Source organism: Enoplosus armatus, chromosome 19 (assembly GCF_043641665.1).
Source record: "Enoplosus armatus isolate fEnoArm2 chromosome 19, fEnoArm2.hap1, whole genome shotgun sequence".
Lineage (NCBI taxonomy): Eukaryota > Metazoa > Chordata > Actinopteri > Centrarchiformes > Enoplosidae > Enoplosus > Enoplosus armatus.
Window position 1 is genome coordinate 10445318 of NC_092198.1, and position 25882 is coordinate 10471199.

The 25882-nt window shown below is 42.7% G+C and overlaps 1 protein-coding gene across 1 annotated transcript in view; it reads left to right on the plus strand.

Moving 5' to 3' along the window:
- nbas (NBAS subunit of NRZ tethering complex) overlaps window positions 1-25882 on the plus strand; it is a 140096-nt gene that overhangs the window by 33934 nt on the left and 80280 nt on the right. The window contains exons 22-35 of the mRNA XM_070925563.1: window positions 1071-1157; window positions 2189-2342; window positions 5774-5959; window positions 7345-7518; window positions 7891-8024; window positions 11084-11146; window positions 12901-13023; window positions 13114-13216; window positions 13481-13558; window positions 13670-13824; window positions 17194-17306; window positions 20010-20123; window positions 23701-23814; window positions 25129-25286. Coding sequence (XP_070781664.1) covers window positions 1071-1157; window positions 2189-2342; window positions 5774-5959; window positions 7345-7518; window positions 7891-8024; window positions 11084-11146; window positions 12901-13023; window positions 13114-13216; window positions 13481-13558; window positions 13670-13824; window positions 17194-17306; window positions 20010-20123; window positions 23701-23814; window positions 25129-25286 — 1756 coding nt within the window. The remainder of the gene's footprint in view (window positions 1-1070; window positions 1158-2188; window positions 2343-5773; window positions 5960-7344; window positions 7519-7890; window positions 8025-11083; window positions 11147-12900; window positions 13024-13113; window positions 13217-13480; window positions 13559-13669; window positions 13825-17193; window positions 17307-20009; window positions 20124-23700; window positions 23815-25128; window positions 25287-25882) is intronic.

A 25882-nucleotide genomic window follows, 5' to 3' on the forward strand; every position in this document is an offset into this window, starting at 1 on the left:
TTACTCTCCACCCTCTCACCTGGCTGTCTTTAATGAGGAAAGAGGACCAGGGAGTCGGGGAACGACAGAAAACAAGATGAGGTTCACTTTCTGTTGGCATTTTACAGGGAGAACCAAGACTTCTCGATCTCTGTCATCTCGGTGTGTTAAAATTCCAATCATAATGGATGAACAAGTGCCGGGGTGTTGGTAAAAAATCTTCCTATTTTGTGTGTTGACATAAATCACATCCGCAACTCGGACACTTCTTATGTATTTTGCGATTGGATAGAATTTATGGCCGTGTTAAAAAACTGCTGCAGCGCGCGTGCACTCGGCCTTTAACTGCACCAAACTATAGATGATTTGTAGCCCACACTATCTCCTTGAGTTTTACAGCCACAGTACATATTTTTCTGTCTACAGACAAATAGATAACAAGAAGAAATGCATTAATCCCAGAATAAGAGCTAGAACCGCTTCTGTTCATCCCAGCGTCTCGGTGTGTGTGCATGCATTCAGATACGTCTGTGAGTCTACGTCTTGTCAGCGCTGACACGCCAGGTTACAGAGTCATTCTTCACTTTCTTTTCTTGTGTGTTCCCTATTTATCTTCCTCACACCTGTCACACTCAAGGAGACCAGGAAGAAGTAGAGCTTAGTACCAACGTGGCGTTTAGAAAATAAAAGTCCTCGCTATTTACAACCAAGGCACAGCTCAGACTCTTTTTGAAAGTTCTTAGACTTGTTTATTGTTGTGCTTCTGTGTTTTTCTCCCTGCACTTCCCTTATTATGCTCTGCTGTTTCCATTTCCCATATGTTGCTACCTCTCGCCAGAGTTTTTCTGGAGTTTATGACCATGTTTAGCTTGAGACAGTAAATGTCTTTGCTGATTTATCAGGTGCCAGGTGTGGTGTGGTTTATTTTTTGACTCCTGGCTAGTCATTGGTCTCTTTTCTGATATTTGCACATGTTTTTCCCTAAAACTGACTCTTCTTCCTCTAATGTTGTATCCCTCTCCTCCTCTCTTCTTCCATGTCTTTCTCTGCCTTTGTCTCTTTCACTCTTATTCTGTCTCTTTCTGCCTCAGTCTGGATGATGGAGATGAGTTGATGTTGATTCCATGGGACGAACAGAGACACAGAGAGATGGACTGGTGTGAGGCAGAGGAGTGCAGGTAAACACGTTGACATTATCACATTGTACACTAAGCGTTGTAATAAACCAGGCTTGGGTAATACTGAGCTACATCATAGTAAAATCTCTGCATATCCATGATAACAAACCTCCTTGCGGTGTGAATTGTTAAAAATCGAGCTCCACACAGGCCAGATGCTTGTGCTGGCATTGCTGTGTGAAACAATCCATGACACTCTATTATCTAAATGTTAAACAGAAGCATAACAAACTAATACCAAATCTTGTTGCACTGCCAATTTATGCCATTTGCTTGCATCTGTAGGGAGGCCAGCTTCATTTACAATTTTATTTAGCTAGCTCTTTTTATGGCTCTTTGCTGTAGAGTCATAATATCAGTTGGCTATTGCAGTATGCTTGGCCAGAGATTGTGACACTGGTGGTTGTGTGATGCCAGCAATGTTTAGGACACGTTTTGTCCCCCAAGCTTTTCCTTTCTGCCAGGTTATATCCTCATTCTTCCCATTTTTCTGTTCATGTTTTCTCTCTTCTCCCTTCTCGCTCTAACCCTATATCCTCCTCCTGACAGGATAAGGCTGGTGATATTCTACATTTTTGTGATTCTCAACAAATCCCATGAGATGACCAAAATCAACACAGCGTTAGCGTCTGCCTCTCAATACTTTCCGGCTTCTCTATCCTGTTTGTGGCACTCAGCCCCAAGCCCATTGGTTGCTTCTCAACACGGAAGACTTTAATAACAGATCGTGAATATTTTACTTTCATTTTTAAAATACAAAATGCAGCAGGACGGTACATATGGGATGACTCATGGTGATGAAGACGCAGTGTGGCTCATTGATGTGGTTTTAATATGAACAGAGGAATTGGCAACATTAGGCTTTGGCTACGTGGGTTTTGTTGCTTATAAGAAAAATATAGAATATATCCAGATTTGTCCTTTTAATTTGCCCTTTTCCCCCGTTATCTACTGTTTCTACGCTTACCACGCCCTTAAAAAGTGAGTAAATACATCAAATACACTCCAATCTCCCTCCATGTATTCCTCAGAGCCATGCTGGACCAGATCTTGTTTGATGATGACAGTTTCCTGTATGAGGAGGCTCCAGAGCTGCTGAGGTTCCGCACAGTCACGCCCTCCATCGAGCTGCTGACCGACTGGTACCAAACCAGAGCGAAGGATATCGACTCCTGCTCCAGACAGGTACGAACACTTACGGCGTTGCAGGTTCCCAGTTTTGCGGCTTCTGTTGCTTTCACCTTGCAATCAGCCCCGACTGGTATAAATGTCTCTATGAAGGTGAAACTTTTCTCACACCCTGCTAAGTTTCCTCTTCACGACCCTTTTATTTGATTGGATCTTACAGCAGGACGGCAGCAGAAAGGAATGAATAGACATCTGGCAATTGGGGAAGATAATTGCTGTCGCACACTTCTTTTAGATGGTTGGGGCAGAAAAATGTGATGAGCCGGGATTTAGACTGCAGAGGAGATGTTGCCAACCTCCATCAGTAAAGGTCACTTTGATCCTATCTGTGACAGTCATTATCATATTTGCCATATGGACTTCTAATGAAGAGTAACCAAAGCTTCTGTCATGTGCGTTCTGTTGCTGTAACTGAAAAATAGGACTTGATAGGACTTGTTTAGTGGAGTAATGGGATGTAACCGCAGGAGCTGCCCACTCTCTCCGCCCACACCATCCAAACTGCAGCTCTGTCCCCTCTTTACCTCCTTCACAGTGATGGATCAAGGTTGTCACAGCGCTCTCTTTGTCTTTGTGAAAGGACTAACTAGGGTGCAGTCATATCTTTTCCCCCTCATTTCTCCATTTCATCCCTTTCAGTGGGTGTAAGGAGGATGGAGGAGAAGAGATTTGGGGGTCCATTGCTCATTTTGGGAGACAACTGGGGAATCGTGCCTTTCATCATCCACTGAAGAGAGAAAGGAAGAGAGACTGAGAGTGTAAAAGGAAGTCTGTGTTAATCTCTAGGAATCACACCAGCTCTCGCTTTCATTCTCTCCCTTGTTCCTTTTTAATTTGACCTCATCCCTTTTTGCTCTCTCACACGTTACTCCAGGAGCCTCTCGGGACCATTGCTAACTCTCATGTCACTTGCTTTTTCACGCTCTTTTTTTTTCTCACTCACAGGCAGCAGAGAGAGAGAGACATTGCAACAGCTCTGCTGCCATTTGCTGAGCTTTTTTTTCCCTCCCCTCCTTCCTGCCCTCTTTAGTTTTTCATCTCATTTGTTCTCTCTCGTTTGCACCCTCCTCCCATCCCTCATCTGGCTGTGTTTATGCTTGGGAGAGCGTTTTAATGGAGGAAAATGGGGTTTGATTAAAAGGAGCCACATCAGAGGAAGCTGGAGTGTGTTAAACCAGTCGCAGAGCCGCAGGAAGCGAGGCGCTGAATGGGAAGACTGACAAGATGACTCACAGAGGGAGACGGTTTGAAAAAGCAGAGAATGGAAACGCAACCAAAAAGAAAGAAAAAGGGAGATAAATGCTGGGTTAGTTAGGTTAGAGTGTATTACGAACGCAGAGAGAGGGGAGGACAGGACTAACAGATGTTGAGGTAAAGAAGGAAAGCAATCTCATGGAAATAGCTGTCTGTGGGAAAGAAAATCACTGGTAATAAGGGGGTGAAAGGGTAGAGATAAAGGATGTTAAAAACAAGTGTTGGTTGAAACACTGTTGGCAACAAAAATCAGAGGGTGGCTTTAGAAAGCAGACAGAGAGGGAAGACAGGCATACAGAGAAGGCAAAGGGCCAGACTTTGAGTTCAAATGGAGGCCACTGGTGGTGACTGTTACAGTCCTTGTAAGAGTTGGCAAGAAAAAACTGAGTGGAGTTGAAGAGAAAATGTGGAAATGATGTTTAAAAGAAAACGCTGAGATAGGACAGGGAGGAAAGACAAAGAAGGATCAAATTGAGTTGGAAAATAAAACTGAAGAGTCGGTGGGAGGGGAGATAGTGCAGAGAGAGAGCGACAGAGGATACAAGTCGTGTTACTGCGCAGGGAACGATGAGGGGAGGGCATGGAGACGAGGTCGTAATTAAAAAGTGTGAGATTTTAACATCTGAATTGTCTGCGGTTAGCTGGGGAATCCATCTCTGGAGAGCAGGGAAAGAGAGAAGGAGGGAGGGCCAGAGTGAACGGGGGGGATCTTTACTCACAGTTAGATCAATAGACTTCTCTCTCTTGTTGTATCTAATTGCTCAGGCTCTGACTCAATGTGATTTGGGTTTTCTCTCGTTCTGTTTGTCTGTGTGTGTGTGTGTGTGTGTGTGTCTGTGTGTGTGTGTGTGTGTGTGTGTGTGTGTGTGTACATTTTACAAATGAAGGTATGCGATTATTCATTCAGCAAGAAATGAGTGGAGAAAAGCTAAAGATGACAAGGTTGCAGACCCTGTGTGTGTGTGTGTGTGTGATGCGCCGCTAACCGCTGTGCCAAAGGGCTCTCCTTCTCTAAAAGGTGGAGAGAAAGCAATCATCTCTACAGGGCCCAGCGGCATCTGCTATTGATTGGCCAGCGTCCGCAGGTGGCTGAGCATTGATTGGCTGGGCGCGCTGCCAGAGTATAGGTGGTCGGATATTGATTGGTTGCTCTTCTGGATGGAATTGTATCGATCAGAGTAGCAGGAAGCCCAAATCTTCCCTGTTTTATTGTCCAAAGACTAATGATTGGATATTAGTAATGACTGACGGGTATTATTTGGTTTCGAATTAGTTGGGATATTGTTGTTTCGTTCACGTCCTAGTTCAGTGACCTCAGCAACAGTTTTCCAATGCTGGGCGCCCTGCTGTAAGCAGCCTCTTTAGTCACCCGCTGAAAAAAGGTAACTTTGACTGGGTTAACTAACTCTAATAAGATCCAAGACATAAGCTACAACTACATGCATATAGGAATACAGTGCAATACAACAGCACTGCAAAGTCCTACTGACTTCGGTGATCTGACTTTCCCAGTAGTGCCATCTTAAGGTTGACATTTTTGGATATTATAGTGAAATGTCTTGACGTGGATCTAGAGATAGCAGTGTCCGTCGGTCCACTTTGGTCCAGACTGAAAAATGTCAACAACTATTGGATGGTTTGCCATGACATTTGGGACAGATATCCATGGTGCTCAGAAGATGAATTCTAATGACTTTAGTGGTGCCTTGACCTTTATAATCTAACAGCAGGTCAAAGTTTCCACGTACGCAGTGCAATATCACATCTATAATCACTGGTGGACTCAGGGGGTCAGGCAGTCAGGGTGTCCTCCCGGTGGAGAAAATGTGATGCATAGATGGATGGATGGATTTCCATGCATTTTCGCATGCATATTCATAGTCTCTGTGAACTTTTGTGATCCCCTGACTTTTCATCTCGCGCCATCATCATGTCACAATTTCAATTTGTCCAGTGGTTTATCTATCACATAACAGTTTGGCTATGTTTATAATAAGCATTTCAGCCTCATAGAACCGATATAGCATGGTGTCACCATTTAATAGCTTCTACTTTATAAGTAAATAAGAATTGGCTAATAGTGTATGCTCCACAATGACTGAGCACTTTTTTTTCATGTTGCTTTTTGTTTGCTTTTTCCTCCTCTCTCATTGGCATTTCTTTGTGTCCATCAGGTGGACTGCGCCCTGTCACTGGTGCGTCTGGGGAAGGAGCGGGAGATCCCAGGGCTAGAGCTCTTGTGTGATGACATGGTCACCATGGAAACACTCGTGTATGAGACATCATGTGAATTGAGTCTGACGCTAAAAGATTTGCAGCAGCTAAGCGACATCGACAAGCTCCACCTGCTCATGAAAAATGTAAGCGGCGTAATCTGCGCCTTTTTACATATCTCATTTTCACTGGAAGGCTTTCTTTTTCCATAATATGTTAAGGAATCAGTTATTGGTTTGAAATTCATATTCTTCATATTATAAAATGAATGAATTGTTGTGTTTTCATCAGGCATGTGCTGATGTTATCTAAGATGTTGGTATGAGAGATCATCTCATCTCTCAGAATATGATGGCCATAGAGATGTGTCATTGTCATTATTATAGTCTAATAGATCTTAGAACATTTATTTAAACCTTTTTTAAAAAGTATTGTCATAGTTTACCAAATCCCATTTAGATATGAATACATTTTTGTTGTTTTTACAATACAGTCTCTGCTGACAAATTGTCGCTTACTCCACTTTCCACTATGTTAAATGTGCATTTCCCAGCATGCTGCTTTGTCTAAGTCACAGTATGTGGGGTGATCACTGTCAGTAAACATAAGAAAGCTTGCCTTTCCCAGCAATTTTGTTTCATTTTAAAGTTCCATAATGTGGCTACTCTAATGCTTGACTGTTGCTTAAAAGAACATAATGTATGCTAATTACAGCAGGCAACAGTTTGAAAAGGTATTCAATAGCGGTCTCAAAGTAAAAAATTAAGTTTCTTTTAATTCCTGAAATCCCTGACATTTGACAATACAATCTTTCCATCCAACAGCAGCGAGACAGCTATGAAAGCTAATCTGCAGCAGGTACTACAGTTACAAGTCCCCTTGGAGTACATAATATGAGCTGTCCTCTAAATTGTAGCTAATAACTGCCAGCTTCAGCCTGTGAGGACCACTGCCAGTAGGATCTGCCATACAGGCAGGCAGCCAGCAAATGTTGTTGACTGCACTAACACATGCTGTTTGACTGGTACTCCCTTTGGGCGCTATGTGAGTGTGTGTGTGTGACTGTGAATGTTTACCAAACTCGCCTAGATTAAATCTCCCTCTTTGCCTGTGTCTGATGTCTTTCTTTATCAGAGACACAGTACAGTAAAGTAAAATGTTAGCGTGTGGGTGTGCAGGTTTGCGTTTAGCATCTGAATTTTTTTTTTGGAATCTCATTTTTTGGCTGCGGATCCTCTCTTATCTGTATATCCTAAGTCAGAGCTGTCGCAAGGTGCGCGAGGCTCGGCATGAACTTGTACATCCTCACAAATCACGGCACAGCCCACATCCTGCAGCTATTGCAGTTCTTGTTCAGGTTTAATTGCATGGCATGATATCAGGTAAATTCAGCTTAAAGTACTTGCACTGTTCACTGTAAGGGACCATGATCACAGGTTGCAAGTGATCTGTGGGTGTGTGAGGCACCTGTTCATATTAATTTCAATATGCTGCATTACGTGTCGTAAAGTAAATGTCTTTCTCTAACCAGTCCAGCAATGAGCGCTATGTGAAAGACGCCTTCCAGTGGATGGTGCCGTTCCTGCACCGATGTGAGGGACAGGAAGAGGGCGCTGCTAAATCTCTGCTCAGAGACTACCTGGTTGGCCTGGCCCAGCAAGACCTCGCCCTGCCCCTCGTCATCTTCCAGCACTCCAAACCTGACGTAAGTGTCTGAACACAAACACAAAGTGTAGGGTGCGTCACACTTGGGTAACCATAACACACACACACACACACACACACACACACACACACACACACACACACACACACACACACACACACACACACACATTGCGTCTCTGGCTGTTTGTGCCATGTCAGGGCCAGTGTCATATCCCTGCGCTGTAAATGTTATATTTATGACCCCATAAGGGCACAGCCAAGGACAGGTCTCCTGGCTATTAGAAAACATGCTCCACACCCACACAAACACTCAAAGGGAAGAAAATACAGCACCTCAGTGTGTGTGTGTGTGTGTATGAAAAGACTACAGGGTCAGTCACACCTTGATACATCCTCTCCTCTCCTTCAGTGCCAGCAGAAGATCATCGGGGACCCAGACCAGCTGATGGCGGTCGCTCTGGAGTGCATCTACAGCTGTGAGCGAGATGACCAGCTCAGCCTCTGTTATGACATCCTGGAGTGTCTGCCGCAGAGGGGCTACGGGTCAGACACACAAACACACACACACACTTATGAAGTCATGCATGTTTACACCCAATCTCAAACGCTGAGATGTATTTACAGTATGGAAACCATGATATAAACGCGGTAAAGCAGTCCAACATTGCCTCATCCACAAAAATACATCGGTCCCACTTCTTTCCATTCCTTCCGCCTTTCTACCTCTCTCCCAGGACCTATCAATAACCCTAACTACCACCTATGTTTCTGTCTCCATCCCTTTGCACCTTTCTTTTTCTCCTCCTCCTCCTTCTCCTCTCTCTCTCTTTCATGCTTAACTCTAAGGGGCCATCAGTTAGCCACGCTACAGTGTATTCAGTACTCCCTACTATTGCTGTCTCTGCCTCCCCCCCCCCCACCTCTTCTGTAACACATTTTATTTCATATGGCAAGAGGTTCTGTCCTTTAAGTCTCCCACGAGGCTGTGTGGGTATGCAGTGCATTTGAAGGAGAGTGAGTGATAATAGAAGACTGTGAGGGGAAAAAAACAAGGGTTTCAATGAACTAAAATGACTCATTCTTAGATGGATTATCCTTCCTGTGTGCACCTTAATTGGAAAATTGAATTACTACTGTAAGGAGTGTTTCGTTTTTTCTTTTCAGTTGGCTGCAATGAAACAGCTGTATTTTTCAACAATGGCATCTTTTGCCCTTTTCAACTGTGCTGTGTTGTGATCGTATGCATTTCCAACAGGGGATAACTGCACTGAAACAAGATATTATGTTACTGCTTGAGAGCAGTTCCACTCTCAACCAAGGAGTACTGTTGTACTAAACTATACAAGTCTAATGCAGGCAATTGAAGGTACTGTTTGTAAGTGTTGCTATGCGGCTTACAGCTATAAATGAGTTTTGTTGCTCTTGTACAATGTAGTTTTGCTCATTTATGTTCCTCTTCTTACTTGCGTGTTATCGGAAAACATCATCATAAAACAATATGGCTATCTGCATTTTGTTTTCTAATCTGCTTTCCTTTGCTGCACTGTTGAAAGCGTAATGGCTGCATTAAGCTACTGTTAAGGCTAACTAAACATTTCCAGGGTCAGTTCCCCTACATCACAAAAAAATATATTTTGTCACTTAACCCTGGTGCTCTTTTTTTTAGTTTATGAGATCTGTTGGCGGTCAGTCAGCAACAAGTCTCTTATGAACTGTTAATTTGTCACTAAGTAGCTAAGTAATGTAATGTTATTAATCACCTCACACGTCTGTTAGTAACAATTCAATCAACACTACTCGTCTTGCTGTCTGTAAAGTTTGAGTTGGTATTTACAATGTAATGCAATGAGCAATAATAGCATGTTTAGTGAGGCCATTACTTTTGGGTTTCGTTAGCTAGCTAGTGAGGTGATAACCCGCTGTCAGTTGCTGCTTGTTGCTGCTATTTATTTAAATTTTTTTTGTAGGTCTATTAGTTCAGGTTTAAACATGTCTGTCCCAAAGATTTTTACAATACAGTGTAGGTGATTGATCTGAATAATCTACAGATCTGGCTGTCAATAGTTTTCATCAGAATGACTTTCTACCAAAGAAATAGTCCCTTTAAAAACTGTACATGCTGACGTCTGTGGTGCTGGAATGGAGAGCTGGAAGGAAACCTAAACCTGGTCAGGTGTAGGGCAGCTTCAGACATCTGAGTGAGGACACCTGTCCAGTACCAGTCCTGTTCTGCTTCCTGTTCTTTTTAAAGTGTTAAGATAGATAAAGGACCTCTAGATGACAAATGCAGAGGAGGAGACAGACGCACAGTAAGAGCAGAGGTGGACATGCGGTAAAATGTCTTCAGCGTTCTGATTCAATTCAAGAAAGGAAGTGCAATTTATCTCACTCAACACATTTATAGACTCAGATGTGGCAGTATCACATGCAGTCTCAGATACATCCTGTGTTATGTTTTGTAAGTCACAGTTGAACTGGTCACTCTGCCAAAACAGGCACAAGGACTGAAATCCTCAGTGGTATTAAGATGTATTCTCTTAATCGTCATTTAATACAGCAGTTTAGCAGTTGAGCTTATTAGCTACTCTAAACAGGGTCTCACTGTATAAATATTTGAGTGTATATAATACTCGTACATGTTTCTTTCTAAATCAGTACAGCACTGCATTTCACGCTAAGCATTTCACTTTGCCAGACAGGCTTCCTTTCTGCAGTGTTTGGATTAGCAATGCTGCAAGGCTCTACTGTGTATGCAATGCCTTCACCCTCCCATTTCTCCCAGGAGTGATTTCTCTGACTTACTAAGCTCCAAAATTGCCATCCCAGCATAGAATATTACAGACTTTGTGAGCTAGGAGAGAAACCATGAGTTAGTAGTTTCAACCTAATTTTCTGATGTGTGTGTATATCTATCTATCTATCTATCTATATATATATATATATATATATATATATATATATATATATTGTGAGACAGCTTAATTAGGTCTAAATCTGCTCAGAAGAATGTAATGTGCGTTTGCCCTTAGAGAGTGGAAAGTGCGGAAATGGGCAGGGGATTAGATGGAGAGGGAGAGAAATAGAATGAGGGAAGAAAGGATATTGAAAAGAGGAAGAGCAGGAGGTGGAGCAGCGGAGACAGTCAGAGCAGAAGAAGAGAAGGATGTCGAGAAATGGATTGTTAGGTCAAGATTTTGTGTGTGTAAAAACAGACTCACTCACTCACAGTGACGCACACACGCAGAAGGTTGTTTCATCAGGGTCAGTACTCTAGTGGGGGACAGGCCAGCCTGACCCAGAATCCTTTGCCTCAAGGCAAAGCATCATGGGGTTTTATTTTTAGTGGGGAATCAGTACAACCTCACAGCGGTATGCCACACACACCCACACATACAGTACACTGTGTACACTGTAGTAGCATAAATACACCCATAGGCATGTAGCGCACTGTACACACACTTTATTATGCAAAAGAAATGTCTTTTAATTAAAATGTTCTTCTACTTAATGTTGTACTTTTTAGTCCAAATACCTTTTTTGATAACGTGAACATAAAATAACCAGTGCCTTTGTTTGTGCACATGTGTTTTATCATCCTTCAGACCTGACACGGACATCACCGCATCCCTCCATGATCAGGTGGACAAACTTGAGAAGCACCTCAGGTACATCAACACGCTGGCACCATCTTTGAGCTGTCAACCCCCCCCCTCTCCTCTGTCTTTTCCTGTCCTCCCAGTTCCGCCGGGCATGCAGATTAGAGCTTCATTTCCAAACCTAAGATAGTTTCACACTCTCAGACATGAGGATTTGCTGGTTTTTCATTTTCTCTAACAGTTGTAACTGAATATCTTTGAGTTTTGGACTGTTGGTTGAACGAAACAAGGATTCACTCATAGCTCTTTAACCATACATGTACCTGGCATTGAAAGCACTGCAGAGAGCGGCTCATCGGTTTGGTGATTAGTGCTGCATTGCTTGGGAAATATTCACTTTGTAGCGATGCTTATTACTTCCCTCCCCCATTATGGGCCTGATGGAAAACACCAAGAAGGAGAGGAGACATGGATGTGCAATAAACACACACACACTCGATATCAAAGGACCTCTTTCTGTCCCATGGTATTCAAACAGCCTCAGGCCTTTTCTGTGTTACAGGTTAAAATCACCTACGTGTCTCTCTCTCTCTCTCTCCCTCTGTCTTTCTCATACTCTCTCTCTCTCTCCTCCGCCCCTCCCCTCAGGGTGAACTTCCGAACTCAGAGAAGTGATGAGGAGGAAGGAAGGAGGATAAGGATGAAGGCAGGGGGGGAGGGCGGGAGCCTGAAGGGAATGCGAATGTAGATGATGAGGATGATGATGAGGAGGAAGCAGCAACAGGAAAGCCTGTGTTAGAGCTTAGTGTTGGCCTTTACAGACAGATATCCACACATATTTACATGCAGGCACACACAACCATACACAAACACACCCCAGGGAGCCTAGAAAGTGTGTTCGTGTATATTTTGTGCAAAGCATTGTGACTCATGAACACACACACACGTGCGCACATACACACACACACACACACTCTTACCCAGATGAATCAGGCAGTAAATGCGAAGTGTCTGCTCACCGAGCGCCTCCAGAATAAAAGCTGTTTTCAGCTGCTGCCACTACCACTTGCTGGCACATTAATATGTGCACAGGGAACATGCAGACACTCCCACACACACATTCACACTCGAGCAAATACGCACACACGATTGTGAATATCAAGACTTGTTGTCTGACTTTTGCACACACACACACACACACACACACACACACACACAGGCACCTGTTTACTATGGTAATGAGTTGCAGCAGAGAGCGAACATCTGTAGCAGCACAACCCTGTTGAGACTGGGGGTGCCATGCTAATCCCACGCCAACACACACACATACACACATACACACATACATACACGCATACATACACGCATGCACACTCTCCCTCGGTCATATAAATGTACACAAACACACGCTTACAAAGAGGTGCTGTCTCGTTGGCGTGCAGTTCATCATGTTGCTCTTCAGCCTTGCTCTACACTCTCTCCATCTGCACTGTGGCTTGCAAATGACTTTCTGCTGCCAGAATAATGAACAGCTTAGAGCGTACACATCTTCTGTCTTTCTCCTCCGTGCTCTCCCTTGGATTTTTCAGGTTTTATTTACCCCTGTTTCTTCTTCTTTGGCATTTCCTCCTGTGATACTTAGTGCTGCCAATCATCTTGTCGTCTGCCTTTACTGAACGTGCTGATTAATGTGACTTGAAACTGTATTTGTCTGTTTTTTATTGTGCAGTTTTCCTTGTCTTGTATCAGTTTGTATCATCATATTAGGGGTTACCTACTTTATGACCTTAGTGATTATATATGTGTGTGTTTGTACTTAATAGTGTGGTGGAGGTTCTGGAGAAGCACGGCCTGCAGAAACCCATTTCATATGTGAGGAACAGCCAGAACAGCGAAGAAGAAGCCCACCAACTTATGGTGAAACTGTGCCGCCACACTGGTCGCAAGTATGAACTTAGACAGACACACACTTAAAAACACAAATGTCTGTCAAGATGCCATGAACATACTGAACATTTATGTATGTGTGTGTCCAGAAACCCTCCAGTGAGTGAAACGGTGTGGAGAGGTCTACTGCAGGACCTGCTTGACATGCAGCAGAACGTCTACACCTGTCTAAAACCGGAGGCATGTCACCAGGTATTGCACCCCAGCAAAACCGCAAAAGACGGAAATATGTTGATTAAAGAAGTGAATCCTGCAATTTAAGGTGTCTGAGTACACATTTCGCCCCATGACTGACACTTTGGTCCATAATTCACACATTGAGCTGCGTGTTTCCACCTCCTGAACCACTGAATTTAGAGTTCTACAATGCAATTCCTCAAACGATGTTAAAACTTTTGCTCAGTTAAATGCCATCTCTTCCTGCATGTTACCTCCTCTCCTCCCCGACTGCTGCAGGTCTTTGTTGAGTCCCTGCTGTGTTCCAGCCGTGTGGAGAACGTGCGCCTGGCAGGGCAGCTCATGCACTGCTCCAAGGTAAATTAAATATGACGTGCGACTCTACTCCACAGGGTTGCACTTGCACTGCAACATTGGGGTCTCCAAATGTTAAACCTTGATCTCTAAATTGTATATTAATGTTCCCAGGTCAGCCAGGATGTTCCTGTCAGCTTGTCTTTCCGGGGTAAAGGTTTCGCTCTGAAGGTGGCCTATGACAACAGCGTGGAATTAGTGTTGGCTGCTGCCAGAGAGTACTTCAACTCATCCACAACGCTGACAGACCCATGCATGGGCCTGGCCAGGTGAGGAGGAAGATGAAGAGAAGCATTTCTCTGCTTGTGAAGACCAGTTTGAATTTTTTCACTGGTCATTTTGCCAATTCTCACTTATTTAAGGGGCTAATTTAGATTTCGAGCCTGACTTTATATTTAATAAAAGTTAGACATGTAATACTGAGGTAAAGTTCAGGGTTGAATGTAATTTCCGACCGAACTGCAAACAGCACTGCAGCAGTGCTTGTATGCTGTCCGAGATGCAGTTTATTTCTGCGTGGGTGGATGTATGTTTTTGTGCTGGCATGACTGACCAGGGAAAAAAATAATGGTGGCTGCTTTTATTTCATCTCCTATAGTACGTCACATGAAGTTTATACTAAGTATAAGTATTTGTAAGGGAGTGTATGTGTGTCTGTTGCTGGCTTCTGATCTCAGAGGGGGGCCGCTGGGTGTCTAACCTTACCGTCTGTTCCTAGTGGGGAAGTGGGACAGTAATTGGGTCGTCATTCATTTATAGTAACTAATGCAGTGGCCCCCCTCCACACGCTTGGACAACATCATCCATTGTAACACTCCCACTGTGTGTGTGTGTGCATGTGTGTGTGTGTGTGTGTGTGTGTTTTGCCGCATGTGAATTTGAGATTCGAGACAGAAAGTTGTGTTTGAACATGTGCCTGTCGCTCTGAAATTAATAGTCCATACAGACTGGCTGCCTGTGTCCTTTTAGATTAAAATAACTACTCCACAGACATACATTTTATCCTGTGTGCTAAATACCAAAGACATACACACACACACACACACATGCTTGGACAGATACACAAACTGCACCTGCCTGTGTCCTGAATGGATGCGGTCAGTGGCACCAGGCAAGAGTTTACACAAGGACAAAAAGATTCCTCTTAAAATAACATGGGAATCCCCTCCAACCACTAAAGTGATTCCACAGAGAGGCACACACACACACACACACGCAATAGAAACAGACAAAGAAGTACAAACACAGTATCAACAGGGCCTTACAAATCTGAAAAAGTTCATATATCTGAGTTTAAAGCTGCACTAATCAAGAACAATGGGTCAAATGACTACCTGTAATATGAAAGGTGTTTTTTGTTGTCAAGGGTTCCCCTCAGCTCTATGGAGCGTTTTTATTTATTTTATTTTATTTTATTTTGGTTTTTCTTTATTTTGGTTTTATGGTTCACTCGTCACCGATCTCATCGACCTTGTTTCCACTAGCACCAGTCACGGTACGCTTCCTGGCCAGCACCAAACGGCTGACAGACAAAGTCAGCGGCTAATTGGTGACCGTAGGGGAACATTATAATGAGATAATGAGACTGAAACAGAGCTGAAAGGACCGTGATCAATCAATATTTGACTTGCATCCAACTACAAATGAATGCTAATGTTGTGCTGTGGCTGCTGGATGTGTAAATAGCCAGCTGTTTGCTGTCATGTTTGCTATCCCTATATAAACCTTATAAGGTGATTATGTGTTAATGTTGCACTGACTTCATTGCACCTGCACCTGTACGTCAGGCAAGAATCAACAACTTCCTTTCAATTCTATGCTAGAGAGATGCAAAAGTTGTCAGAATGCCTTGGGTGTAGCTTTTTAAAACCAGATACTTTGGTGTGAAAGATGCACGTATTTCAACAACAATTTTGCAGAAAAAAAATGTAAGGAAGTCAGAAATAAGCCCAAAACGGATGCTTTGTTTTGCAGCTACTTGTCTTGTATGAGCAGGAGAGAGCTGGAGCAGAAATGACAAATGAAAACAGAGGATGATTGCGTCAGTACGCCGCTACGAAATGCAAGGTCACTACGACGGTGTTAGATTGATACCTGCAAATACAAATGTTAACACACACACACACCTCATGCCTGCAGACACTTCACAGAGTACATAATCAACATGCCCTCTTTCTGTCTCTCATTCGCCCCATCCACGGTCCTTTCCTCTGCTCTCATTTGCCAGGACAAACCTCTTGTTCGTGGCAAGAACACCAGCCAAGCTCAAAGAGTGGGAGGCTGTGTGCGGAGTGTGTGTACAATATTGAGTTAATCTGTTTTGAAGATGTATGTTCCTTTCATTAGGGTGAAAACAGTGGGTCAGTGTGTTTCTTCTTGAAAACACTTCCCAAGGACAAGTTCCCTTCCTCTCCACTTAACTGGCGTCAGAGCTTTTCTCTAAGCTGTTGTTTTATGTGGGATTTATTTACTTGTAAATTAATCATTGATTTTTTTATTTCCCTCTCAGTCTCAGCTGTTTTTGGCTTTGCTGTATAATTGCGTGATGAGAAACCAAGAAAATGAGAGAGTACGCTCGCATCTTAAACAGGCACACACCACACACTCACACATTCAGTATACTGTTACGTATGCTGAGCGATGTGCTACATAATCCTATTAAGGGTAATGAGTGTGGATTGTGTTGCAAGAGAAAACTCCCCTGTCGTAGATCCGTCAAATTAGTCTAGACTTTGTAAATAACTCCATTTGAGTAGTCTCACCATGTTTCTGATCACGATGTTGAAACTTCACAAACTTCAGATTTAATAACCAGTTTTTCCTCTAAAGTGTGAACCTAAATAAATAAACCTAATTTAGTCCTTCTTATTCAGTTTGTCAAATCAGTTGCTCCTGCTTTACAACCATATTCTGCAATACTATAAGGTTAAATGGAAGTGACTCTGCTTTGTTTAGTGGCTGACGCATTTTAAAAGTCCCATATTGCAGAAAGTGAGATTTCCAGGTCTACGTGCTATATAAATACTGTGAAAGTATCAGAACACTCAATCCACAGAGTCAGTCACCGTTCTAAGCCACGCCCCCAGCAGGTCATCTGCTCCAATCACAGCACGCCCACCAAGTACAGGGACGCACTCATCCACCCGCTCAGTCTGTCTAAGTTGTTTGACCGCTCTGCTCAGGATTACTCTTCAAAGGGCCAGTAGAAGATAAATAAGAACTTTTCTTCTGTGAATCATGCAAAGCTGCTCTAGTGGAATCCCAGAATAAAAATATAGAGCTGAAATGAGCATGATATGGGACCTTTAAACTGGATTCTGAACAGGGCCAGCTAGCTGTTTCCCCCTGATTTCTGCCTTTGTGGTAAGCTAAGCTAACTGGCTGCTGCCTCCATCTCAGCTGATTCTGACATCTAAGTCTATATCCCCAAACTGTCAATTTTTTGCTTTAAACTCGTCTCACTTTTCTGTGGGTGAGTTTGCATGTTCAGATCATAAGAGCATCAGCTAGTTTGTAGCTAAAAGTCACACTTCCTCTTCTGGATCCCACAAGGTCGTCTGATTGGTTGCCTGTGGGACAGATTAATACAGCTGATCGGTAGCCACGCGTCCCTGTTTTTAACTGCTTGTCTTCATTAGGGCGTGTCTCCAGCTGATCACAGACTGTCCTCCGGCCATCCAGGACGAACTGGACCTAATCGGCGCCCTCAGCCAACTGGAAGACTTCACCGTCAGCATCCTGCCACTGCAAGGTACAACAGAACGTGAAGAAAATGCTCTCAATTAACCACAAGTGTGCTTATGTTTCATTCAAACGTTCTTATTTTAAACTCAGACATGTAGAAGATGCAAGGACACCCCCCCATGTCCCTCACCCATGTACCATCCAACCTGTCTCCCTCCCTGCTGTCAGTTCCTCCATCCCTCCATATGTCACTTCTTCATGCCACTATATCTAAATATATGGTTATTTATGGATCAACTGTTGAGCAAACAACATCTGCCTGATGGCCTAATTAGGATTGAAGTGTTTGGCTTCTATGTGTGTGCTCTCTCCTACACACACACACACACACACACACAAACACATGTCCTTTTTTATATTTCTGTCTCCATCTGTAAATCTGACCAATCAGTATTCGCCTCCATACTCTTTCTTTCTCTCTCTTCTGGCTCCACACCGGTGCCCCACCACAGCAGTTTCCAGGCATGGCTCTCAGTTAAAGGAAACTGTGGAGCCAGAATGAACCAGCTTGGCCCCTCATTGCGTCACCTCCAAACCGAGGTGTTGTTTGCCTCCGAGGCCTCTGCTTTCCTCCCCCTTTGCCCTCATCAAACTGAGCTGCCAGCGTAAACCCACTGTGACAGAGAGAGGCATAAACTGCCATCTCTCTCTCCCTCTCTCTCTGCATCACTTATCCCCTCGTTTTTTTCTTTTGTTCCTACTCCTTCTTTGCCCCCTTACTCTCACTCGTCTGTCTCCTCACTCCCTGCTGTCTGCTCGCATTTTTTTTTCACTGCCCACTTATTTTTACCTGCGAGACAAAGTAAGAACAGGAGAGAGTCTATGAAGAAAGTATTAGGAAGGGATGAAGGTTAAATGTGGCAAAGAAAAGACACATAGAGAAGAAAACTCTTCACTTATTACTTTTTAGTGTTGTATGTGTGTTGTATCCGTCATTATTGTCTAAAACCTGTTTTCAGTGCTTGGGGCCGGTCTCGCTCCATGGCTCTGTATTGCCTGCGGTGCTTTCATATCTTTTTTTTTTTTTTTTTTTTTTACTGACTCAAGGTCACATGCACACATACTGTCCACACATGACAAATACACATTATTTTTCTTTCAGTCAAGTTTGCACACTCTGAAGTAAACACGCGAAAGTATGAAGTAGAAGGATTTGAGCATATGTAATCCATCTTAGGCTGCCTCCTGCAGCCCTCCCACAGCCTTAGGCGATGCTTCATACACACCACCCTCCCCAGAATTCCCTCTAGGCCTCGCCCAAAGTGATGCCAAGCCATAAAGATCCTCAGCAGGGTGCAGAGGCAGCACAGAGGCCTGTGGAGGCACTAAACATGCTATTTCTCAAGTTTTCAGAGCAAGTTTAGAAACATTTTTGGGAGTTTCTGTATCTTGAACTCAAATTATGAAAAAATTTTAAAACCTGCCTAAAAATTCACGACAATCCAGGCAAGAACTAATATCTTCCAAGCTTTTAGCCATATTAAATGCATATTGTTAATTTCAAACAATGAGTATTGAATCCCCAGGAATTGTGACCTGCACCAGTATATAAATTTAACATGAAAAACAATTCTGAATGCACAAAGTCATGTTCATGCTGTGGTTGAGTTTTGATTGATTTCGTTGTTTGAGTTCCCAGACTCAAACAACAAAATCATGGGCGGCACATTTATAAAAGAAACTGTGGTCATTTTTACACGATAACAGGTAACAAAGCACTGTGGTTGACAAGATTATAACATCATTATTCAAGTTTTTTATTTATCATTATACAATAGGATTGCACAATGAAATGCAGTTGTTATTGTGTAGAATGAAAAAAATAAATAAATAAACAAAAAGTATCGACTGATAAAGACAAGGACCAATGTAATGGCAGGCTGATGATATCGGCCGGTATTGCCTTCTTTATAGATATATAGGCAGACATAGAGATAGACGTATAGATTTGTGGTTATATATGTAGGCAAACAAGCAAAAAGAAATTGCAGTGCATTATTGTTTAGGCTGCAACTTAGTTCATATTTGTATTTATATTCTTTTACATAATTAAACTTTGAGATATTTGTGTTGTATGTTTTTTATTTCTCCTGGAGCTGCAACTAACAATTATTTTCATCATAATTTAATCTACTGATTATTTTCTTTAGTAATTGGTCTTTGAAATGTCAACAAATACTGACAAATGGCCATCACAGTTTCTCAGAGTCCAAAACCCAAAGATATTCGTTTTACAGTGATCAGTGATGAGACCTGATCATTTTTCCTATTTTTGCTTAAAAAAATGACTGAAATTATTAATCGAAATTGTTGCAGATTATATAAATGAAAATAATTTTTATAATAATCAGATCCCTACTTTCAAAAATGTGTTAGCTTGTATTTATTGTTATTGTCAGTTTTAATTAAAGTATTCTACAGAATAATCACCAGATTTGAGGGAATTTTTCCATTTCCTGATCTTATGTCATTATGCAAAGACAACCATCACTTACCATCATCAGTATCGACCAATGTATTGTTATGGTCGGGCTTTACTTTACAAACTAAACAGTGTTTTATTATGTTGCAGACAACATGGCAGCAGCTGCATCCATCATTTACACTCGATCATTTGTATCATCGGCTACTTCTTCTCCAGATTGAATACAGTAATTAGCAAAACATGTCTGACGCCTCTCCCCCTCTGCCCTCCTTCTCTCCTTCCCAGTGCGTCTGCGATCAGACCGTCTGTCTCTCATAGAGGAGTGCATCGCCGACTGCTCCACCGCCTACAAGCAGTCCACCACCCTGCTGAATCTGGCCTCACTTCTCCGAGTGGCAGGTACCTACAGACGCGCACACACACACACACACAAAAGACACCACTGATCTCATCACATCATCTTGTCTTTCTCTTTTCTTTTGAGTTTTGTCATCTGTATGATTCGATGAACATTCAATGAAGAAGACTCTTCTCTGGTGGCAGTTTCATGACAAAGCTCGTGAGATTAAGTGGGAAAGGACCGCCCACACGAGGCACAGAGACGTACCCGAGCATGCGTGGGTACTTTCACTGAGTGCACCGACAGTTCTCACACAGGAGGGAAATTTATCTTTGTGAGCCGTGTTGCAGCTTGCAAGCAAAAATCCATACTTAAGCACACGCACACACCCTGAAGGAGCTCGCAAATTTCATTCCCCAGACACGTCCCTTTGTGTGCTCTCTAAACCCTTTTTCTGAGCTCACGTTTCATGTAGTCATGACAGGCGGACAGGTTCAGTGCTAGGCCGTTGAGTCAAATCTGTACACCAGGATTTGCAACTTTTGTGAAGAGGGTAGATGTTGTTTCTGAGCGGCAGCCCATTCATTAATACCAGCCTAAATAAGTTCACGATACTCTGTTGTTGAGTGTTTCAGTTTTGCCATTTTTATCTGTCTGTCCTCATTTTAGCCCAAATCTATGCTATCTCTGGAGTTCTGGAGAGTCTTGTGTTTGTTGCACCTACAATCGAGGCACCTGCTGTTCGGCCTCTTTGAAGCTTAGTTTGCTGCCTCATGTTGCTTTGAAAAACAGATGAAAGTATTGATCCTCAAATCACTTTCCAAGTTGACAGATGCTGGCAAGGGGCATTCAACTTAGTAATCAATTCAATTCCATGTCTTGTTTGATTTTAAAGCAGGTCTATGTGCTGTATAAATACTGTGAAACTATCAAAATGCTCAGTCCACAGAGAAATGCACACAGCCCGTATTCTTTAAACGAGCCATCAGGACTTCTGTAAGGTTGTGATGTCACAACTATATAGTCACCGCACGCCCCCAGCAGGTCATCTACTCCAGGCACAGCACGTCCACAAAGTACAGGGACGCATTCATCCACCCGCTCAGTCTGTCTCAGTTACTCGTCTAAAACGGCTTGTTTCAGACAGACGCTGAACTGAGGGGCTGCAGAAAGAGCCAGTAGAAGATAAATAAGGACTTTTTTGAACTGTGAATCATGCAAAGCTACTCTAGTGGAAACCCAGAATAAAAACATAGAGCTGAGATTAGCATAATATGGGACCTTTAATACAATTTGGAACTCACAAGTAGGATACTAAGATTTAACAGTGAAATTGGACCAAAAGACAGACTTTAATGCATAACCTGTCAAGTACTAGACTATGTATGGTGTGTAGAGGAAAAGGTGGAATGAAACATTTGTTGGGTTAATTCTCACACTTAAAGAGGACTTTAAGCAACATCCCACACACTCACAAACCTCGCCAGAGAAGCTGCCACCAGACGAGCCATGTCTAGCTTTGGTAAACAGACTTCAGTATTTCTCTCTTTCCGTCCTTTCATGCTCACTTTCTTCAGGAGTTACAGTAAACACGTAAACACATAAGTTGACATCAGTCATTTTGTGCTCATTCCAAATGGGATTCTCCTATGTTTAATTTATTTTGTTCACAAGGGTTTTTTAAAAATGTTTTTGTGTGAGCTTTCATGTCCTTGTCCACTTGGGAACTATGGAACAGCATCACTGCAGCTAACTGAAGAGTAATGAAATCAAGTCAACACATGAAAAGCGACTGATGTTGGCTTCCTAGATAAAATGTAATGAAGTTAAAGAAATATATATTCTTATTTTGTACATCGGATCCCTTCCAACCACCCACAGCCTCCCTCTAACACCACCACATTCAGCTGACAGCATGTGGGAAAGTTTAAGATGTCACCCTGTTACTTCCTGTCCTCCGAAATGACATGCTGCGTCTCTCTATCTGTCTCTGTCTCTCCATGTTTGTTTATATCTGTCTTCTCTTCAAGAATATGAGCTAGACTCTTCTGTGTCTGCCTGTCTCTCCATGTCTGTTTCTTCCCCCTCTTTTGTGTCCTTCATCCCATACCTCGCAGCTCGTTCTGTCTTCTCTCTCTGAGGCCTGTCGCCAGCTAAAGGAAACCTGCTAACCGGCCTTGTGGCATTTCTGCGTCTCTTCTGCTCATTCAGTCAGCAGGCAGCGCTCGCTGTGTGGCCTCAGAAAAAAGGAGGAAGAGGGAGATGAGAAGAGGAATAAACAAATTTTTAAATAAATAAATGCAGGGGGGCGGCTTTTGAAGGGCGCATAGCTCTGGGGCTCTGTGGTGAATATTTAATGCAGGTATCACCAGCACACCAGTTAAAAACCTTGAGGGTTTTGGTTCCTGCCTCAGTCGACAGAAATGCTCCGTAAATCATTCAGTCATATGGGGTAGTTGTTTTTGTCTGAATGAATCAATAACTATGATATTCCAAATGAGAATTAAATTGTGCTGACTCAGAAAGGATCCCAGTGATCCAGTAAGAGCCTCAGGAGCTCATGTTGTAGTCAAAGCTTATTAACTTCAGTATTTTCTATTTTTTTTTTTACCTTGTCATCCCAACCTTTCATTGGCCCATCAACAGCAAGTAAAGGCTTCAGCAGGATTCCCAAGTTGTCTGATTTAGATCAGCTTGAAATGAATGCGGGAGAATGTCTTCTTAAAAGCATTTGGTCTAAAAGAACACAGGGTGAATGAAGGTGTGCCGACACACAAACACAAACACACGCACACACTCACACACACGCACACACCCCTCCTCTATATTGAGGTCTCGACATCTTTTGAAGACATCCTTTCACCAAGAAAATATTTGACCAACTTTTCTTTCCCCCTCATAGTAAACACTGCATTTCTATGCGTTGCTCACTGCGCACACACACACACACACACACACACACACACACACACACACACACACACACACACACACACAATCCAGTGCCATCGCTTTTCTTCCTCTCTTTGATCTTCAGTGTAAACGTTTGTTCAGAAGTCCTGTTCCTGCCTATGCCTCTTTTGATCGTCCTGTCCTCTCCTTTTTGTTTATTGAGCCTAGGCTGAGATCAAAGTTTGTCCTGAGCCGCCACGTGAATGTTAACACCACTGCCGATCCCACGACACTAAGATATCAGACTGAGATTTATTCTTGTTTAGCGAGACAGTGGGATGTTTTTTTTTTATTTTTTTTTTTTATTTCATACTCCCTCTTTGTGATGAACAGACACGGCAATAACCTCATATAAGGGAGATGCCGATTAATATGTAGTCTCGGGCTCGCTCTGCGGTGCAGCTAATACATTTAGACGTCCTTACGTTCCAACCTTGAGCCTGTGTGAGTGTAGTCAGATGGAGATTTAATAAGAGGTTTATTAAGCCAGATGTTGTACGTGATATGCAGGATTATGAGATTTGCCGTTTAGTGTGTTAGCTTTGACATGTTGACAGTTCTCAAGATTAAAAAAGACATTTTAAAAAGACTCAACACTGCATGTTTGTGTGCTGCATCTCTCCAGAGTTGATGTCTGCTTAAATAAATAAATGTGTGTGTGTGTGTGTGTGTGTGTGTGTGTAGGAGATGACAAGGCCGCGCGAAAAGGCCAAGTGCTGACCCTGCTGGCAGAGCAAGCTCTGCAGTGTCTGGACTTCAAGGCCTCCTACATCCACTGTCAGGACCTCATGGCTACAGGTTTGTAGTTCACCGTGAACCGTGAACCGAAGCCTGTACAGCTAATGTGAGCCTCCCTTCTGCCTGTCTGCCTTTCCCCTCATTTGGTTCAATTATAACATCACACAAGGGCAATGCTTCCCCGAAACTTTCATTATCCACCAGAGTTGCAGTCATAAAAGTGATACTTATTGCTTCTTTTTTTTGCTTGTAAGTATTCCAGTTAATATTTAGTTTCCTTAATAAATCTGAATAAACTAGAAATCGATACTTCAAAACGCTTCAAAACTTTTTCTGACGTGGCTGGTCGATGTCGCATGAGCTAGTTCATTTCAAGCATACTCCAGCCTTCATTATCTAAACCACTTATTTGGAAGTGAAACTGAAAGTAAATGCACCCAAAATGTCAGTTATAATCATTGCAAATTTCTTAGTGTGTACAACCACAGAAGGTACACTTGTCAAAGGTGAAATGGCAGAAACAAATAATGTTAACATGATTGGATTGTTTTGAAAGATATTGCCATAAAACCTTCTTGCTCCAGAATGTAAGGCCACGTCTAGCAGAGTTTGCGTCCCCGGAGCTCGGCAAGTTGTTCCTATTAATACAAAGTCGTCACTGCGATAATGATATTTTGCCTGACCCCGTTTCGTGTTACGCCACGGAAGAATTCAAGTGAAAAGAACTGTCACAGAGTCTTTCCACAGCACTGAGTAATGGGAGGCGTTGTGGATGAAAAAAAGGTGTCGGGGAGAAAGAGAAGGTGTAATCAGATAAGCACCGGTGTTCTCTGTCTGTGAACACAGTGGGAATAATTGCATCTGTTAGTAAGAATGAAGTCGGGATGGCGTGTTGGTTTTTGACTGTGATGAAGCTGGAACAAATGCAGCACAGTTATTACAATGCATTGGCCTGATATTTTCTTCAAGGGGAAACATGCTTTAGACTGAATATGTATTAATATCCCAAGGGCTTGGAAGGTTACACTTTACTGTGTCTATATCTCAGCTTTATATCCTGTGCATTTTTTGTTCTGCAGATTCTTTCATACAGTATGTGTGTGTGCTCTACCTTGTGTGTCTTTATGTGTTGATAGGCCTTGGGCTTCGATCTGATAGGATTCAGGGTAGATTAGCAGAGGTAGAAGGACACTGATACTGTGCGTTTAAATTTGACCTTATATTTTGCATCATCTCCTCTTTGCTGCATTACGTTTTGATCGCAGTCACTGTTATCTCCTGCACTCATTTTCACTTTAATTTAAAAGCACATCCTCCTTTGCTCGTCTTTCCTCTCTTACCCTACTTTACCTTACCTCCCTGTTCTTCCTCCAGGTTACAGTCCAGCGTGGGATGTGTGCAGTCTGCTCGGTCAGTGTGAGGGCTATGGAGACCTGGAGGCCCGGCAGGAGCTGTTAGCCTTCTCTCTCACCCACTGTCCCCCCGACAACATCCACGGCCTCCTGGCTGCCTCCAGTGACCTGCAAACTCAGGTCACTCTTCATCTTTCATTATGGCTTTTTATAAACCAGTACTGATACTTACAGCATATTTATTTCTTTTCTTTTTACAACTAGAGCTGATACCAGTATTTTGTACCAATAATCAATATCTTAATATTATTTACCTCTGGTTCGCAGCTGTCTTGGTGTCCTGTTTGCTTTGTGACAAAGCAACTGTGGACCACTAGGTAGTAGTTGAGAGAAGAAGTTAGCAAACAAAGGAAACAATTTGACAAGGAACTAGACAATAACCATATATATATGAATATTAGCAAAGAAAGACATCAACACATCAACATCAGTTTCTTGGAAAAGGGCTAACATCAAGCCTTTTAATATATATTTAAAAGAAAATGTAATACATTGATCTAAGACTACTATCCCTCCTTTTCTTATATGCTATAGAACAGCATACAGGAACAACAAACATGGGTTGAGACCCCTCAAGGGGCTGCAAGATAAATCTGAAGGGTCACAAGATGATAAACCATTTAGGAAAGAAGACCAAAAAACATTTGTGCAACTTTTCTCTAATGAAAAGGAACATTTTGCCCCTTCGGGCCTCTAAAAAGTATTCAAATGAAACA